The 19,745-nt window shown below is 37.3% G+C and overlaps 2 protein-coding genes across 2 annotated transcripts in view; one reads left to right on the top strand and one right to left on the bottom strand.

The window, feature by feature from the left end:
• The window catches only part of LOC107673049 (kinesin-like protein KIFC3), an 18,809-nt gene extending 8,461 nt beyond the window's left edge, over window positions 1-10,348 (top strand). Inside the window, exons 8-19 of the mRNA XM_016466484.1 lie at window positions 1,988-2,185; window positions 2,262-2,435; window positions 2,607-2,754; window positions 3,420-3,550; window positions 3,657-3,768; window positions 3,844-4,025; window positions 4,201-4,305; window positions 4,442-4,572; window positions 4,955-5,075; window positions 5,166-5,295; window positions 5,423-5,652; window positions 9,295-10,348. Coding sequence (XP_016321970.1) covers window positions 1,988-2,185; window positions 2,262-2,435; window positions 2,607-2,754; window positions 3,420-3,550; window positions 3,657-3,768; window positions 3,844-4,025; window positions 4,201-4,305; window positions 4,442-4,572; window positions 4,955-5,075; window positions 5,166-5,295; window positions 5,423-5,652; window positions 9,295-9,426 — 1,794 coding nt within the window. The 3' untranslated portion in view covers window positions 9,427-10,348. The remainder of the gene's footprint in view (window positions 1-1,987; window positions 2,186-2,261; window positions 2,436-2,606; window positions 2,755-3,419; window positions 3,551-3,656; window positions 3,769-3,843; window positions 4,026-4,200; window positions 4,306-4,441; window positions 4,573-4,954; window positions 5,076-5,165; window positions 5,296-5,422; window positions 5,653-9,294) is intronic.
• Window positions 10,349-11,070: 722 nt separating this feature from the next.
• On the bottom strand, window positions 11,071-19,614 carry ccdc12 (coiled-coil domain containing 12). Its single transcript, XM_016466402.1, has 7 exons — window positions 19,460-19,614; window positions 18,487-18,560; window positions 13,171-13,250; window positions 12,929-12,990; window positions 12,054-12,088; window positions 11,863-11,939; window positions 11,071-11,371 (listed from the first exon to the last, which is right to left on the bottom strand). Exons 1-7 carry the CDS (start codon window positions 19,541-19,543, stop codon window positions 11,292-11,294), a joined length of 492 nt encoding a protein of 163 aa, XP_016321888.1. The 5' UTR covers window positions 19,544-19,614; the 3' UTR covers window positions 11,071-11,291.
• Window positions 19,615-19,745: the final 131 nt, after the last annotated feature.

Here is a 19,745-nt window from a genome sequence, read left to right on the forward strand (position 1 = left end):
ACAATTTTTAATATAACTCCGACTGGATTCGTCTGAAAGAAGAAAGTCATATACACCTAGTATGCATCGGGGGTGAGTAAAACGCAGCCTAATTTTCATTTTTGGGTGAACTAACCCTTTAAATTCAACGCAACCTGGTGTACAGTATTCAGATTTTTAGGTTCTCTCAACTATTGTCTTAATAATTATCTGAAATAGTTTTGTAAATGCAAAAAGCCTTATTCAGCCTGTAAATTCATCAATCACCAATTTATATCTATCTATCTATCTATCTATCTATCTATCTGTCTGTCTATTAGCTCAGCATGAAAAAAGCTTTCCTGGAGCATTTCAGGCCTTGGTAGTGCAACTGAAGCAAACAATCAACTACGGGTGGCAAGGCACTGTCAAAAGATCTCTGGGATAAAGTTGTGGACAGGCTCAAGTCAGGAGATGGATAAAAAAATGTTAAAGGCTTTATCAATGCCTAGAAGCACAGTGAAGTCTATTATTAAGAAGTGGAGGGTATTTGGTACATCACAGAGCCTCCCTGGATCAGGATGTCACTCCAAACTGGATGATGAAAGAGCCAAGAGGAAACCGTTCAGAGAGGCGACCAAGAGTCCTACAGCAACTCTGAAGCAGTTGCAGGAATTTATGACAAAGAGTGGTCATTGTGTGCTTGTGACAACAATATCACAAATTCTCCACAGATGTGACTTGTATGGGAGGGTTGCAAGAAAAAAGCCACTCCTCAAGAAAGGCCACATGCAGTCACGACTGAGCTTTGCGTTTCTCTGCAGCAGGGACTGGAGCACTTGTCAGAATAGAAGGAGAAATGGATGGGGCAAAATACCCTCAAATTCTTGAGGAAAATCTGCTGCCCTCTGCCAAAACGTTTTCAATGGGAAGAAGGTTTACCTTCCAACATGACAATGACCCAAAGCACACAGCAAAACCGAGCACACAGTGGTTGAAGGAGAAAAAGGTGAATGTGCTTGCATGGCCTAGTCAGAGCCCAGACTTGAACCCCATTGAAAATCTATGGAATGACTTGAAGGTTGCAGTCCACAAACGCTCACCATCAAATTTAACTGAACTTTAGCAGTTCAGCAAAGAAGAGTGGGCAAATATTGCAAACTCTAGATGTGCAAAGTTAGTAGAGACAGAGACCGATCCCAACAGACTAAAGGCTGTAATTAAAGCAAAAGCTGGTTCAACAAAATACTGACACAAGGGAGTGATCCTCTTTCCAATTCAGTGATTCTGTTTTTTGTTTTGTTTTTTCTTATGTTGGTCTTATATCTTTCACTTGGCTGTTATAAGTTGCACTGAGTAAATACAGCTGGATAAATAAAAAACCGTGTCCGTCTTCATTTCAGGCTGCAAAGCAACGAAATGTAATTATTTTAAAGGTGGGTGATTATTTTCTATACCCACTGTATGTGACAATCTACAAATGGAATAACAGCAATAATGACAAAGCAACAACAAATGTTTAAAAAAAAAGTCAGCAAACAGCAAAACAAAAATCCTATAGTAGTAATCTCATAATTAATTCATGCTGCAATGCATGCTGGGAACTCACAAAACCTTTACATTTTAGCATTTTAACTTTTAACGGTGTTTGACTAGTTGGGACAACTTTTGGGGGAATTCTTTCAGTCTAACATGGATTTTATGTAGTTTAAAGTATTCCACATGTCCTAGTTTTTGTAACTCAAAAATATGTTGTTGGGGTTTTTTTTACAGTGTAATATAAGGAAAGAAACTCTACAAAAGTACACATTTTTCTATCATTTTCTATTTTAAATAAAATAGAAAATGCAGCCTGTGATGTGAGGTTGTACTGCAAACCTGTATAAGGGCTTAGTTTGGGGATGTTTCATACAAATTACAAGGTGCACACACTCCTTCATTTAGAATAATTTGTATTATAAATCTTTTGTGAATCTGATGGAAATTTTGCATAGGAAGTTTTTCGTTAGTTTACTGTCCTATCCTGTAGGAAAATGAGAACCTGCGCAGTCGCGTTCTGCAGCTGGAGAGTTCATTGCAGCAGCAGGCAGAGCAGCTGTCGCATCTGGAGCACCAGAGGGAGCAAAGCGAATGGAGAAAAGTAGAAGAGCTCAGGAGACGAGAGGAGTGCGTGAGAGAGCTGAAGCTCGAATTGGACAAAGAACGCAACAAGGAGCCTGTGGTTAAAGTAAGAAAAATGCAAGAATATGAACTTAAAAAAAAAAAACAACAAACTTGATAAAAAATCACTTTTATTCTTATAGTATGTTACTCAAACTGTGGAGATAGAGTCACCTTCAACTCTATGCCAACTAGCCGAAGCCAGACAACAGAATGAACAGCTTTCTGAGAAGCTAAGCAATCAGAGAGAACGATGCCGACATTTGGAGGAGAACGTCAGACATTCAGATGAAGTCAGCTGCAATTTACAGCACAAGGTTTTTAAGCTTTATCCATTTGTTTTTATGATTGTACATACAGTATACCTGCAGCAAAATAACTCGTCGCTCTATTGCTGGGATCTCAGATACAAAACTCAATTTATATAGTACATGTCAGAACACAACTGTAGAAAACCTCAGCTCTTCTAAAAAGTAGTGGCTCCACAGATTGCTGCATATGAGAGGGAGATCGGGACATTAAGGGAGGAGCTGCTGAAGGAGATTGGACATCTTGAGGAAAAGAAAGAAGAGGCTGTAAAAGCGGCAGCTAACTGCTCTCAGGAGCATCTCCAGAGCCTGCAGGATCAGTTCACAAGTGAGTTTACTGTATATACAGTATAATACAAATCTTATGGTTCATGCAAGTTTCTTAAAGGAACAGACAATACAAAAATGAAAATATGCTGAAAATGTACTCACTCTCAGGCATTCCAAGTTGCAGATGAGTTTGTTTCTGCATCCGAACATTTTAGCATTCCATCACTTACTCACCAATGGATCCTATCCAATGTTATAATGGAATAATAATTTCAATAATTTTTTTTTCAATTATTATTATTTTTAACATGCAGTTTCTTACTTCACAATAAATTAACTGATGGATTGAAGTCATGTTGATTATTTGTGGATTATTGTGATGTTTTATCAGCTATTTGAACTCTCATTCTGACGGCACCCATTCACTGCAGAGGATCCATTAGGGAGCAAGTGATGTCATGCAAAATTTCTCCAAATCTGTTCTGATTAGGAAACAAACTCATCTTCATCTTGGATGGCCTGAGTGTGAGACCACGTTCAGCAAATTTTGTGGGTTAACTATTCCTCTAAAATGGTTTTGGTGATTTCTTGAATTGCACTTGATATTGACTTACAGTTTTCTGAGTGTGCTCATGAGCATCCCTTTTGTTGACATTGTTAAACGTGCATATTTAACGCAGCATTGTATTCAGCTTAGTGCATGTTTATATGTGAAATTTCCAGCCCTCCAGAAGCGTCTGAGTGCTCTCCCTCCCACATTGCGCACCATAAAGACCGATTATGCCAGCCTTCGCAGCCAGGTCCGCAACTTTTCCGACTTCTATGGAACAGCTATCAAAGAAGCCAAGAAGCAGGTAAGTAAACACCATACTGCTGCACAAACTTGTACTACATGTAGAACTTCTAGTCACATTTTATTTGTTGCTTTCATTTATGAATAATTTTCTAATATTACCACAGATTATGGCAGGTATAAATGAGATGTCAGAGGCCAACAAAGACCTTATAGAAAAATACAGAAAGGAGGTAGCTCTCCGCAGGAAGTACCACGAGCAGCTGGTTGAGCTTAAAGGTAGGCAGTATTCATTATTTTTAATATTTTTTGTCTAAAACGCAAAATCTAAAAGAATTTTTTTAATTTCACCAGGTAATATCCGTGTGCTGTGTCGTGTAAAGCCAGTACTGAAGGAAGATCAACATGAGGAAGGCCAAACAGTAGTTGTGACAACAGACCCCAATAATGAATCTGCGCTCACAGTTTTAAGCAAAGGAAAGGCCAAAAACTTTGAACTGGATAAAGTCTTTCACCCTCAGGCCACTCAAGAAGAGGTAAGCAGGGTAAAAGTCATATTGACATTAAAACCTACCTCTCTGTCACTAAAATGGTCATTTTAATGACCAATATTACAATTCTATACTATCATGTCTAAATAAATACAAATTAAAAAAACCACTCAAAACTGAAAATAACTCTTTTTGATATGATTCTCTCTTTATCTCTCAGGTGTTCCAGGAAATTGAGCCGCTCATCACATCCTGTATAGATGGATATCATGTTTGCATCTTTGCTTATGGCCAGACAGGATCTGGCAAGACCTATACTATGGAGGTAACATATAGGGATCTGTAACTATATACCTGTCATAACACACGGTTCCAATTTCATACTTTAGACCCAGATTATCTGTTTCCATTAATTATTCAGTAAGACTGTCAGGTCTCATTAACCATCCGTGTCTGCTCAGGGTACTGTTGAGAACCCCGGCATCAACCAACGAGCCTTGAAACACCTGTTCAATGAGATTGAGGAAAGAAAAGACATGTGGACATACACCGTCAGTGTCAGCTCAGTGGAAATTTACAATGAGGTCCTGAGGTATTACGTAAGAGGTTTCTGTCCTTGCCTTAAAAGTGTATTCCACCAAAACTTTGATGCTTCAAAAAGTTTCAAAATATGAATCGAGTGGTTTGATTCAAGTCTTTTGAAGAGACATGGCTTTTTATAATGGACAGATTTAATTTAGGCTATTATTCACATATAAACATAGATCAACACATACATACAGCAAATCCAATATGGTAAGTGAAAACTCAACTGTACTTGCTTGACATGCAAGAACAAACCTCATTGGCAAACACATCTTCCCTTTTTCTTTTACAGTCTTTTCGATTTCTCAAAGTTTGGGTTTAATGACAGAGTTTGAGTTTGACAGAGTTTATTACAATTAAATCATTAACATTTTTTTTGTGAACATCAGAGATCTGCTCAGTAAGGATGGAGAGAAACTTGACATCAAGATCAACCCTGATGGGACGGGTCAGCTCCATGTACCAGGACTCAGGGTCATGGAGGTCAAAAGCTTCCAGCATATCAAGAAAGTGAGTCCCAGGGTGTCATCTGTCAAGATAATGCTGACTATACAAAAACCATTCTCTCCAATCATCTGTTGATTTGTTTTTTTTTTGCAGATTTTGGCCATAGCTCGAAAGAACAGGATTACATTTGGAACACAGATGAACCAGCATAGCTCTCGATCTCATGCTTTGCTCACTGTGACTGTGCTGGGCACAGACATCGCCAGTGGAGCCAAAACCACCGGTCAGTCCCAACGATTCTGGATCTTTAGATTGCTTAAGTTGTGCGAGAGTTCTCAAAATCACGAGTTCCCCCTCAAAAAGCCCTCACTATCCTTGAATGACCATAATCCCCGACCTCTCTTTTGCAGGCAAGCTGAATCTTGTGGATTTGGCTGGTTCTGAAAGGGTGTGGAAGTCTGGGGCAGAGGGGGAGAGACTGAAGGAAGCCCAGAATATCAACCGCTCACTGCTGGCTCTAGGAGATGTGATCCAGGCCTTGAAGGCCCACCAGACTCACATACCCTTCAGGAACTCACGACTCACCTACCTGCTGCAGGACTCACTGGGAAAAGGCAACAAAACCGCCATGGTTGTTCAGGTATAAAGATTTACAGAGACTCACTAGATCAGCGGTTTTCAATCTGTGGGTCGCGACCCACTTGTGGGTCACAGAGTGGGACAAGGTGGGTCGCACAAAGTCACTTGGCTGCAGCTAAATTTGAGTTTCAATGACACACACTCACACAGTTAAGTCTAGGGCTGCACGATATTCCAACATTAATTACAAATTGCAATATTCTTAGTGCGATTTTTGAATATTTATTTTATGAATAAGTCCGCCATTTAGAACGTGCACTGCGTGTTTTAAAGTGCGGGCGCGCACGAGTTGTAATAACAGTAAGGGTCTCAGAGCGACGTCATTATTAAAAGGCTCGATTGGTCCACATTATTAATAGGAAGAAACTTGCTCACTTCACTGCGCTGTATATTCTGCATGATATTGCATCCACTGAAAATTCAAATGTTGCGAAAACTGTTTCAGGTATGCTAATTCATTTCTATCGTGTTTGAACTCAGCGTTGTTTTCGTTCCTTATGCATTTGGCTACCTACCAGGAAACTGTCTGTAAAAAGCATTTCACACACATGTACAGGCCGGGGCTTTGAGTTTGACAGAGTTTATTACAATTAAATCATTAACATTTTTTTTGTGAACATCAGAGATCTGCTCAGTAAGGATGGAGAGAAACTTGACATCAAGATCAACCCTGATGGGACGGGTCAGCTCCATGTACCAGGACTCAGGGTCATGGAGGTCAAAAGCTTCCAGCATATCAAGAAAGTGAGTCCCAGGGTGTCATCTGTCAAGATAATGCTGACTATACAAAAACCATTCTCTCCAATCATCTGTTGATTTGTTTTTTTTTTGCAGATTTTGGCCATAGCTCGAAAGAACAGGATTACATTTGGAACACAGATGAACCAGCATAGCTCTCGATCTCATGCTTTGCTCACTGTGACTGTGCTGGGCACAGACATCGCCAGTGGAGCCAAAACCACCGGTCAGTCCCAACGATTCTGGATCTTTAGATTGCTTAAGTTGTGCGAGAGTTCTCAAAATCACGAGTTCCCCCTCAAAAAGCCCTCACTATCCTTGAATGACCATAATCCCCGACCTCTCTTTTGCAGGCAAGCTGAATCTTGTGGATTTGGCTGGTTCTGAAAGGGTGTGGAAGTCTGGGGCAGAGGGGGAGAGACTGAAGGAAGCCCAGAATATCAACCGCTCACTGCTGGCTCTAGGAGATGTGATCCAGGCCTTGAAGGCCCACCAGACTCACATACCCTTCAGGAACTCACGACTCACCTACCTGCTGCAGGACTCACTGGGAAAAGGCAACAAAACCGCCATGGTTGTTCAGGTATAAAGATTTACAGAGACTCACTAGATCAGCGGTTTTCAATCTGTGGGTCGCGACCCACTTGTGGGTCACAGAGTGGGACAAGGTGGGTCGCACAAAGTCACTTGGCTGCAGCTAAATTTGAGTTTCAATGACACACACACTCACACAGTTCAGTCTAGGGCTGCACGATATTCCAACATTAATTACAAATTGCAATATTCTTAGTGCGATTTTTGAATATTTATTTTATGAATAAGTCCGCCATTTAGAACGTGCACTGCGTGTTTTAAAGTGCGGGCGCGCACGAGTTGTAATAACAGTAAGGGTCTCAGAGCGACGTCATTATTAAAAGGCTCGATCGGTCCACATTATTAATAGGAAGAAACTCGCTCACTTCACTGCGCTGTATATTCTGCATTAGATTGCATCCACTGAAAATTCAAATGTTGCGAAAACTGTTTCAGGTATGTTAATTCATTTCTATCGTGTTTGAACTCAGCGTTGTTTTCGTTCCTTATGCATTTGGCTACCTACCAGGAAACTGTCTGTAAAAAGCATTTCACATGTACAGGCCGAGTGGGGCACAAACGGGGGGTTAATTGTAACACTACGCAATTTAAAAATTTCCACACGCTAGCATAACAATATTTACAAAATTCAGTTTTATTTCCTTGCCATATCATCTCTATATAGAGAAAAATGTGCCAAAGTTCAAAAATCTTTTGAAGATATCACTGAACATTTATTTAACCATTACAAAAGTGCATTTCTTTTGAAGATATTGCTGAACATTTATTTAACCATTGCAAAAGTAAATTTCTGACTGAAGTAAATTTGTCATCTCAGTTTTTAGTGTTTATTTAAAATGAGACCCATCTGTTTATTACTTCTCCCTGTCCCCCATTTATTATTTGCTCTCCCCTACACACACGGAAGGAGCATGAATGCATTTTCTGCGCTGAACCTCGCGATGAGTTTAACAACACTCACAGCAGATTACAGTTCACCGGAGTGAGCGTGTTTCGAGTTTTTATAGACATGTTTCATATTTTAACACCTGTAAACAGAAATTAAAATGTAAATATTAGTAGTGAAATTTTTCAGTTGTACTATAAAATAAAATGGTTATTTTTCTTAAATATTTAATTTCTGCCATATTAACTTTTAATTAAGATTAAGCTTACAGTAATGTCAATTGTTTTTTTTTTTTAATCTCAAATATTTTGGTGGGTCTTGAAATATTATACTTGTTTAGGTGGGTCGTGGAATGGAAAAGTTTGGGAACCCCTGCACTAGAAAACCCTGTCAGCATAGTCCAGGGTTAAAAGCGGGGTTTAAAAGACAGTAACCCAGAGTTGGTTGGTGTTAAAGTGGAAGTGAAGCAGTCAGTCAAGTTTGCATTATTTAGTAAAGTGATTTCCACCCTAATTAAAAAATACATAAACACGATTAATGTAACCATTTTAAAGAAAAAGGGGTGTTTTGTTATAGCTTTTAGAGCAAGGGCGCCACCATCTTGCATTACCACCGCGTGTGACGTCACAGGGTTGGTTCATTCCATTGACCAGTGAAGTAATATAAGCATTTCTTTATTTTTTGAACACATAAATGTTATTTTAACACATCAATATTTTGGTTTTCACCATAATTTGGATAGACACTATCTATATCACATCATCTAGGCCTATATCACGAAGTTTTGATTATTATATCCCAAACATTGTTTTCATAATGCGAGGCGCAACGTGTTACATGAAGCACCTTGTTATGTCAGACCTTTCAGACATATTTGCATTACACTGGCTCGTTCGCCAGTATTTGTATGCAACACCTGCGAATGTACCTGCTGTTAGGACAATGCAGTGTTTAATCACCTATCTGAATGATCGGGCTAGTGCTGCTATATCACTCTCACTTGTTTTAAGCCTTGTCAGTTTAAACATTAAAGCGTTTTGAGCCATTCAAAAGCGAGTCGGCACGAAAGAGATTCCAATGCAGTAATCTCGTGCTGTGACAGATTGTTTCTTTGTGCACACACACGCACGCATGCAAAAAGCACTCGGCTCAGACCGCTAGCGAGTACCAAATTGAGTCCTTTTTCTCGTCTGCTTGAGCAAATGCACAGAATTAATTTAAATTTAACATTCTTTTTTCTTTAAATTGGTTTCATTAATCATGTTTGTTATGTATTTTTTAATTAAAGTGGAAATCACTTTACTAAATAATGAAAACTTGACTGACTGCTTCACTTCCACTTTAAAGCAACTCCTACATAGTAATGTACATTTTTAAATAGCACCAATGAACAACAAAGCTCATGTACAATTAATTTTTTTTTAGGTTTCTTCTCTTGAGAGCAACGTTGGAGAGACCCTGTGCTCGCTAAAGTTTGCCCAGCGAGTGTGTAAGGTGGAGCTGGGCCCTGCTGCACGAAAAATCGAGACGGGTGGACATAATGAAAGCAAAAATTAATGCATACCATCAACCCTCACAAGTAAACACCAGAAATGGCATCAACTCAAGTGCAGATGGACAAGCCTTGCACTTTTCAGCCCGTGGCTGAGGTTTCCAATCCTACTCAAGGGCTACAGTTCTGGAAACATCTGTGATGCCACATAAGTTCCAGTTTCTTCCCGCTACCTAGCAATGACTTTTCTCCACCAGTTGGTCTGCATGTCAAAGGCTCACCAACACCCACCACCACCAATATCAAGACAAGCTCTCTGTCACCGTAAGTTCAAGGCATCACAGAAAATTCTCCACAGGGAAGACTGGTGATGATATTTCAGTAAATCTTGCATAAAAAACTTGTGGAGTCACTACTCAAGAGGCCACAGTATCTTAATTGTGTAATGCTTGAAGTCTTTACTGATATTTACTCAAAACCCTTGAAATTATTTGGTATAATATATAGTCTAGGAAGTAATGGCCAAACGATATATTTTTTGTGTATGATTGTTATGTGTGTTGAACCAGCCAGTCTGTCTTTTATTAGGTTCAGAGGATGGGAGTTCAGCCAAACTGCACGAGATCAGCATTTGCTGATTTTATTTCTGACGGAGGTGGTATGTTAGCATTTCAAGATTCAGGCTAATAACCGAAAGGTCGCTTTTTTTTTAACCCCTAAAGTGGTGATTCATGAACTGGATGGTTCTTGAGTTATTTGATAGCACTACCGTCACTGAAGGAGGAAATAAAGCCAGGATTTGGATAAGAAACCATCTGCTAAAGATAAGAACGAATGTATCTATACTTCACAAGATTATGTGCAATAGCACCTCTTAGTGGTGAGCATCTCATTTTTTGGTTTTGGCCCAATTGAGAGTGACCACACAGAACAAAATGTTACTTAAACATTAATATACATTTCCATTATCAATACGTAATAAACGTACAGACATCCAACATATCAATATCAATATATTTAAATAAATTATATATGATTATTAATTATTATTTTTGGGATGATTAAGATAAGTTTACGTTTAATGTGAAATGTCATATTGGTCTTTTAGGTTTAGCCATGTTACAGAGGGAGGTGAGGAATGCACTTTATTGTTAAAGATGTGTGCTGTCCATTCAACTTCTTTTAACCAAAAACATACAGTAGGTCTATCAGTTTGTTTCTGAAAATTAGCATCTTTTAAATCATGGCAGAATAATTCTAGAAAAAAAAAAGATGATGATTTAACTTTAACTTTTAAGCGAAACTTTACTTGATTTTATTAAGTACTTGAAGAGACTGGCTCGAGTACACACACTAATTTATTCTAACTTAATCTAAATATCTTGAAGCCAGAATAATGTACTGCAGTTTTATCTGTACTGTTCTCATCAATTATGATATTGTATTCTTCTCTGTAATGTGTCTGATTTTAGAACTCTCTCATATTAATGAGAAAGAAGAAAAACCAAACATGAAAATATGAATTTAGCTCTTCTTTATCAGCATTCAGGTTCTGTTTTAAAAGAAGCCTACTGACATTGTTTTTTTATTATTATTATAAGGCCCAGAGAGGAAAGACAGAGTCAATTTGGAAAAGAAAGAACTGTTTACTTATAAACAACACAATAATAATAATAAAAAAGAGAAAGTCTTCTTTGTGTACTCCATATGAAAACAGGAAAACACCTGCATCTCTTTCATTCTTTCTTTCCGTATCTCGTTCTCTCACACACAAACACTCACACTTCTAATCACCTGATCTGGTTGTGTGTAAACTCATGCTGAGCACAGCATAAGAAATCCATTTTAAACACACACTGCTATGTAATGGGAAATAGGCTGGAAACGTCTAGAAAATCTGTTGTGCGAGACTGTCGTTCTCAACACAGATTCAATCGGAGTCTCCCTCTTCTATGCCAACTGCTCCAACCACTCCAGCCAGCTCTTCCTCGCTTCCCTTGAGCCGTTCACCTGTGGAATTACACAAATGCCCAGACATAAACAAGCTATGGACATGAAGAACGTGGTTCACCAAAGGCTCTTGTGTGCTCTAGTTCTGATTTGGTTATCCACAAAATATTTGTTTTTAAGATATTACAGATTTTTCATTTTAACTGTGGGTTTGAGAGGCAAAACTAGAGTATAGTAGTAATGTTAGGTCTAGTCTGTGCCAGAGGAGCGTATAGGGACAGGAAATCCATATATGATGTCATTAAGAGACATCAGCTCTCCAGGGCTTTTGAACCCACACAACAATTAGCCTTTCATCAAGCCCTGGCGGAGCTCATTGCAAAAAGGCTCTACAACTACAGTTTCAATATATTACTGATAAAAGAAGTGATGTGGAGATGGGTTAATGCTTCAGTTCTACATTGTTGTTGTTGTTGTTTTTTTATCATTATAGATATCGTCCTTAGTGCGGACTGGCCTCAGTCTCAGTTAGTGTGTCAGGTCATACTCACGTATAAGTTCAGCAATAGCTTTCTGTGTTCGCCTCTCTAATTTCTCAAGCTTCTTGGCAACGTCCCTCTTTAGATCCCTATTACAAACACACAACACAAGCAATTAAATTAATGAAAATTTGAACTAAAATGGATCTCAATGAATATGATGCATGATTGTGTTTTTAGCGGTAAAAATTGAAGGTTTGTACCAGTCTGGTTTTCTGGGGGCAAGATTGGCCAGATCCTGAAAACACAAGTCAAGAGTGAAAAAAAGAGAATAACATTAGTTTAAATTCAGGCAAGGGCTGCCCAGTGATTCTTGCACTGTTTGAGACAACACTTTGCCACTACAAAATAAATTATAATGTGAGCTTGCTTTATAAATTAAACATAATGAAAAATAATGACAAGTAAACAAGTCTATAAAGACAGGGCACACATATACAGAGCAACCAGTGTAATTTGATTAATGAACAAACAACTCTTTTGATATGGTTATTTTAATGAATTGTTCAAAACAAGGCTTTGTTCAAAATTCAGACTCACAGGTTTTCAAGTTCACACTTCAAAAAGTTTGCAAACACATTTGCAACATTTCTGTGTTTTGTAAATTAATACTTTTATTTAGCAATGAATTCAAAAGTGACAGTAAAGACATTTATAATGTTACAAAAGACTTATATTTTAAATAAATGCTGTTTTTTTAACTTGTTATTAATCAAAGAATCCAGAATTATGGTTTCCAACCTTGACAATAATAACCATTTTTAATAATTGAGCACCAAATGCAAATATCAAAATGATTTCTGAAGGATCATGTGACACTGAAGACTGGAGTAATGGCAACTGAAAATTCAGCTTTACCATTACAGGAATAAATTACATTTTTAAATATATTTAAAAATGAAAACAGTTATTTTACATTGTAATAATTTCACAATGCTACTGTATTTTTTTCATTAAAAAAATCTTAATTATTCCAAACTTTAGACTGGTAGTGTATATATTCAGGAAACACTGGTGCTGTCCATATGGCATCATGTTTGAAACCTAAGACTTTGTATCAAGGGAAAAATCCACTCACCACTTCCTCAATCACAGGCTCTGGGTCTGCAGCTTCCAGCTGGTCCTTGACCTTGTCCTCCACTACAGTAATACGAAACAAGACCAGTCAGACAACCTGAAACCCAACACCTGCTGCAACATTATCACCCAGCATGACTATTACTGAACGGTCCGTTTAATTTGCAGGTATAACATTTAAAAATATAATTTAAAAGGTACATCCAGTAATATTTCCTGCAGGTAAGCCAGAAGTGTTCTCACCTGATGCAGGTTTTGCTTTGGGCACCTGTCTCTCCTTCAGCTCCTCGTCCTCCGGCGTGTAATTCCTCAGCTTCAGCTCTCTGCAAACATAATTGCAGAATTATGTCATTCGCTCAGTTATGAACAAGTGTTTTGTCACTGCCTCCATTATAACCTATTTTTTAAAAAGCGATCACACAATCAATCACAGGAGAAACCAGTAACCAGCAGATGGCAGTGCAGATAAACATTTAGGTTGGACCGTGAGCAGCTGGTGCTATTTGAGCACTGAATCCGGCCTGTGATAGCATCCAGAGTACATTCGCTCGCCATGCGTACAAAGCATCCCTTCATCTTTGTAGTACTAGCTAATTAGCATGTAGCATCTAGGGACTGCGGCCTCACAGCTGAGAGGGGCTGAAACAAGCCCAACTATGCCATCGCTCAAACGCCAGGTCTATTAACATCTCTGCAAGTTACAGCAAAATCGGCTGCTGGATCTCCAGGGGAGCATAGAGGGTTCTTCACAGCATGATCGACAGAAGATGGATGTGAAGATTTGTTTCAGACTGTCCTACAGGAGACAGTCATATTTGTTTCATCAAATTGCTTACTGGTTTGTCTCCAGAGATGTGTGCCCATTTTGTCCTCAGAAAAGGGGCTATAGCAGGCCCACATTCATCACCAGAATAAATAATAAAAAAAAAAACTAAGATGTATACACTCACATGTAATTAAGGTAAATGTAATTACTTTTTAACCTGATGATTAGGCCTACACCACATGATATTTGTAGTCATTAAACTGAAGCTTTTCTTTAAAATGGTATAAAACCATTGAAAAACCATGAAACCAACGAAAAAATATATATATATACATTTCTAAGAACCTGATTCATATTTCATTAAACTAGATTTTTGTACCACTTTTTACCCAGTCATTTCAGCTTAATTCTAAATTACAAATATGAAACATACCTTTATCCAGGGTTTAGAACAACATTATAAAATGTTTGGGTAACACTTTCTATGAAGCCCGTATTTATAATACATTATAAGGGTATTCTTAAGGCATTATAATGAATGCATAATCTCCACAGGAAACACTCAAATAACACTCAACATCTAACCACTCACAAGCTGTAGTAAGATACTGTGCGGATCTTAAATAAACAATGTCAAGATATGATACAGTCCATTATACTGTAAATGAAGTAGATTTAATATGGTGTTCATTGTGTGTTATAAATAATCATACTCTTAAACTTATAACCACAAATACGTATTATGATGTATTATAACTGTTGTTATGATTATTCATGAGTTGATATAACATATTATACGTTTTTTTATAATGCATTATGCATTCATTATAATGCCTTAAGAATACCCTTATAATGTATTATAAATACGGGCTTCATAGAAAGTGTTACCAATGTTTGTCCTTCAAATCAATGTCATGTGATGCAACCATCATTTAGAAAATGATATCAAGGTCAATGCGTCAATTTTTTTGACAAGATTGTGAGACTTTTTCATAACAAGGCAAAACTAGTGCAAGCTGTAAAATGTCATGTGGTGCGACTCTCCAAAAACTTCGATTAAATCAAAATGATTTTTACCTTTTTTTTTTAATTATTAAGAGCAGGAAAACATGTAATTACGTTTTACTTGATGGTTACACCACATGACATTTTTGGAGTCAATAAACCAGAAGAGTAGAACTTATTTTAAGTTCTAATCATTATTTTAACTAACTTTTAAGTGTTTAAGTATTAAACTTTTCTTGAAAATAATATAAAAATTGTATAAGTTTTCAAAAAACAACATTAAAGTAAATGTACATATGTTTTTACACTAGATTTCTAAAAAATGTTTCCTCTTCTTTAACGTGGACACTTATTTGTCATTGACCTGACTATAACAAGCCCACATTCATCACCGCTTGATCTAAATGAGAGCCAGTAGAGTCAAACCATGTAATTAGATGGGCTGGGACCAACCAGATTGTTAATGTCAGCTGTGTCACTGTTGCTTTTCAATGCTCTTGGGTGTAGGTTTATCAAATTAAAGCTTAATGAAATGAAAAAAAAAAAAAAAAACCTGTCATCAAACACAAAGCATTGCGATGGCTACCTTAATAATACTCAATTTCACAGCCAAACCCTATCAAGGCCCTGCAAAATTGCATCAAATATTATGACCCAAAACAAGAGCATTGAAGGGTTTTGGAAAAACACTCAAAACAACAGACTGAAACAAAGAGCTGGGAACTCCTCCCTGTCCTCAACGTTCCTGAAAAGACTTTCTGACCACCTACTGGAACAATACAGGGCCACTGGCTTTCCTCATCTACAGTAGAGCAGCCAAACAATCCAACACTTTCAGAATGTCAACAGCCATTTGTCAAACTCTAAGTGAGCATTTCAAACATCCTGGAGTCCTGAATCATTTGTGGCCAAGGGATTGGGCGAATTGGCTAGAACAGTATCCTGTTTTCTAATTTAATCACATACAGAAAGACAGATTAATGCTCAGGGGAAAAGCTCTTGTGTTCTTGAAGTGCTCAGAGGGACGGAGCTGAAATGAGGGCCTTGACAGTTTGGTGGAAGGTCTCTCATTTCTCAGAGCCTGCCTGCAAAACAACCGAGGGGACCATCATCGGGTTTCCTTCAACCTAAAATAGGCAGCAGTGGTACAGTAAATCCTGACTGCTGACAAAACCCATTTACAGAGAACAGAAATAACAATGTGGTTGGGTTGTAGATGGGTTGCTTTCCTTGGGAAAATTCCAAGTCAAGTTGGACATTTGACATCTGCCCTACTGCTAAGTTGTGACAAAATACTCTCTGGCGCACACAGGAGAAAGGCTGAGCTTCATTCAAAAGCTGAGCAGATGTTCATTATCTGCCTCACCTCACTTCAGAATTTTGACAGCTTAAACAAAAAGACCAAGCTGTTGCCCAACAAAAGTGGAAGTTTCCACTTATTCAGCATGAAATTCAATAAGCAGAAAACTCTTATGCACACTACAGGGGGGTATTCCAAAAATCAGGTTATGTGACATACCCAGGTATGTTTGAGGATAAGCGAGCACATAACCTCAGCTTTCGGTTCCAAAATCGGAGGTAACTTTCAGGGTATGTAAGTAACCATAGTAACTTGCTCTCTGAAGATAACCTGCTCCGGAGCAGGTTATGTTCCAGGGTTAGTTCACTTCAGCGCTATCAGCGCATGATCTACTGACGAGGCTTCAGTGGGCGTGACAGATAGCGCACAATTAGACTTGTGCCGGTATTCGGTAATGCGATATATCACGGTATGACTATGCACGATATTGTTATCGTGGGCTCCAGGTCCAATACATTGCTGGTTTTCGTGCAAGTCAACAAGTCATTGACAGATTTTTCCCCCCAGTCTTTGAAGCATATTTCCTACATTATTTATTTTATTCTTTTTTTTTTGTCCAGTCATTTAATTTAGATGTGTATTTCTATTTTTTCTGCCCTTTTTAATTATTTCATTTATAAATTCATTTAAAAAAACAACAACAACAACAAAAACGAGTAATAAAGTGTACAATAAAGTACAATCATATACTTATATCATAATCATTGGCATATCAGTTATCTGTATAAATTATAAAACACTATGACAAGGAAATGTTTAATTTACTATATTATATACATTTATTACATTTTATATTATCATCTCACACATGGATCAGCATTTTTATAATGTATTTCTATAATAAAAATACATACAAATCTGATATGACTTAATATATAATTAGCATCAAACAAACAATATGATTCTTATTCTCAAGGATTAAAGAGTAAACGGGAAAAAAGAAAAATGATTGCACAACCCTCAATTAGGTGGCGATATTCGCTAAGCATGTAAATGACCATTGAAGAAAAGAAGAAGAAAGAATGGCGCGCTTTTTCCTAGCGTCCGTTTCCATAGCGACCCGTCGATTTGTCGCTCTGTTGAGAATGTCTTGAGTCTTAATCAGGAACATACTCTGTGTTGAATGAACTTACTCCTGGACGCGTTTTTGGAACCACATACGTCCTCGAGTAAGCAAGGTTTGGGGTTAATCAACCGAGAGTTCAGGGTTTAACAGATGGTAAGTTAACCGTGCTTTCTGGAATACACCCCTGTTCAAAGGTTTGGGGTCTGTAATTTGTTTTTAATGTTTTTAAAGTATTTTATGTTCACCAAGGCTGCATTTATTTGATAAAGAAAATACAGTAAGAACAGTAACATTGTGAAATATTACTATTCAAAACTACTGCTTTTTATTTCAGCATATTTTGAAATGAAATGTATTCCTATTATGGCAAAGCTGAATTTTCAGTAGCCTAATAATTATTCTAATATGCTGATTTTCTGACAAGAAACATTGTTATTATTATCAATGTTGAAAATTGTCAATTTTGTTGTGCTGCTTTATATTTTTGTGGAAATTATTATTTTTTTTTTTTTTAGGACTAGAATCTATTTTAATAAATGTCTTTACTATCACTTTTGAAAGAAAACATTCATTTTTAAGGTATTAAAATCTAAGGTTCATTTTGATTCATTCTGGATCCATTTTATCATAAAGACAGATCATGAAAAAAAACTTTTATGACTAGTTTACTCAATGTTTTTTTGCTGGGTGGTGAATTACCTCTCATTGTTTCCAAACTGTGTTGCCATTTTAATAATGCATGTTTAAGGAGACACACCTTGAAACATTCTCTGCCTGACAGCCACCAATATCGCCTCAAAAATCTAAGTTAATGCCTTATAACTACACAATTATGGATCTATTAAGTGCTAAATATGTTAATTCTATTATTTACTCACCCTCATGTTGTTCAAAAACTGCATCATTTTCTTCTAAGGAACATAAAAGAAGATTGTCATACAGGTTTGGAAGGACATGAGCGTTTTTATTCCTTTAATATATACTAAGGGAGACGTATTCCAGATATTGGGTGATGATTGTTTAGGAACCTTTGCAAACGGTCAATGCAAAAACACCTCTTGAGCACAGGGAGGCGAGCACAAGGGTTCTGTGAATCTGAACATAAACAAAAAATAAAGCAAAGTGCTTGAGGCCTTGGCTTGAGCCTGAAATAGAGCTGAGAGTGAGAGAGACCTTTACCTCACATCCCTTCTTAAGATCATGTAAACAGAGTACAGCTTTGTTATTTATTGTCCATTTAGAACAGGCAGTCTATTCAGCTAGGTCCTTTTTGTTTCTAAATGGTAGAACCTAGAATTTAGTTTAGTATCCTTATGTATAAATGACAAGATTTTATAGCTGTGAGTATTTTGTTTTTTTTACCTGTGTCTGTCCTCTGTCTCAGAGTCCTCCAGAGCTCTTTTTCTCTCAGGCTCTCCATCCTCAGATGCCTGTCCCTGTAGTTAAAAAACAACTAGTTATTATGAGCAAAGAGACAAATCCAAATGATGATCCAAAACTCTAATAAGACTAAGATACAATTAACGACATGAAAGCTCTCATATGCAGTGAATCAGAGCCAAAGCCCTACTGTGCACATTTAAGGAAACAAAAAACAAATATTCAAACAGGGTTAAAAGGAACTTCCCAGGTTCAAAGTTAAACTAACAACATTTGTGGCATGCCGATTACCACTGATAATAACTGACTTGTTCCTCATTTTTTTAAAGGTAAAACTTAAGGCAGTGACAGGAAAGCATTGAATCTAGTTATGTTATTGTAGCCTATACTGAGAGGACAAATCCTCATTCCATTAACTGATTATTTCTCTCTTCTGTAAGTTACCAGCACTGTTTGTTGTTGTTTTTTCAGTTTACATGAAAAAAAAAAAAATAACTCAACCCAGCCTAAACTGGTTTGCTGTTCAAACTTTTGTACAGTGTAACTGAATGTGAAGGCATCACTGAATTAAAAAGGGACGTATTCTACTTATTACATATTATTGGTGTATTACACTTATTAGTGTAATGCAGTCAAGTCTGAAACAGTGCTTGGAAAAACAGTATTTGTGTAATAATCATTCAAGCACAAAATACAAAATCAATTGACGAGTAACTGCTAATATTATTTAAAGCTAAACGTCCTTCCTTCGATAATAATAAATGCATTCAAAGAAAAATAGTGGAAAAGACAAGAGCTAAAACTATTAAAAGAAGTTTCTTGATGACAACTGATGCTAAATTGCGTATAAAACAATACAATGCTTTACTGTTATGCTAACTCGCTAACTAAAGCACGTTAGCCCGTGAGCGCGCACTTTCCCCGGTAAGAAATTAACATTTATTATCACACTCACTTGAAGTTGCCGGTCTCGTAGAGCTTTTAATCGTTCTTTCCTTTTCAAAGCTTGCTCTTGTAAAGAACCCACAGGTTTCTCCATGGTGAAAATAAAGCACGGGTAGCAGGATCGATGAATCTGTAATCGGTTATGCAGTCTGTGTTCAGCGCTTGCTAGAAGAGCACCGAACACATCGATTTTGCTACTCAACTTGTCAGACTTGAACATTTATAAACTACCTGTAAATATGTAAATAACACATTTATATATATATATATATATATATATATATATATATATACAT

The sequence above is a fragment of the Sinocyclocheilus anshuiensis genome, unplaced genomic scaffold, assembly GCF_001515605.1.
Source record: "Sinocyclocheilus anshuiensis isolate Anshui unplaced genomic scaffold, SAMN03320099.WGS_v1.1 scaffold248, whole genome shotgun sequence".
NCBI lineage: Eukaryota > Metazoa > Chordata > Actinopteri > Cypriniformes > Cyprinidae > Sinocyclocheilus > Sinocyclocheilus anshuiensis.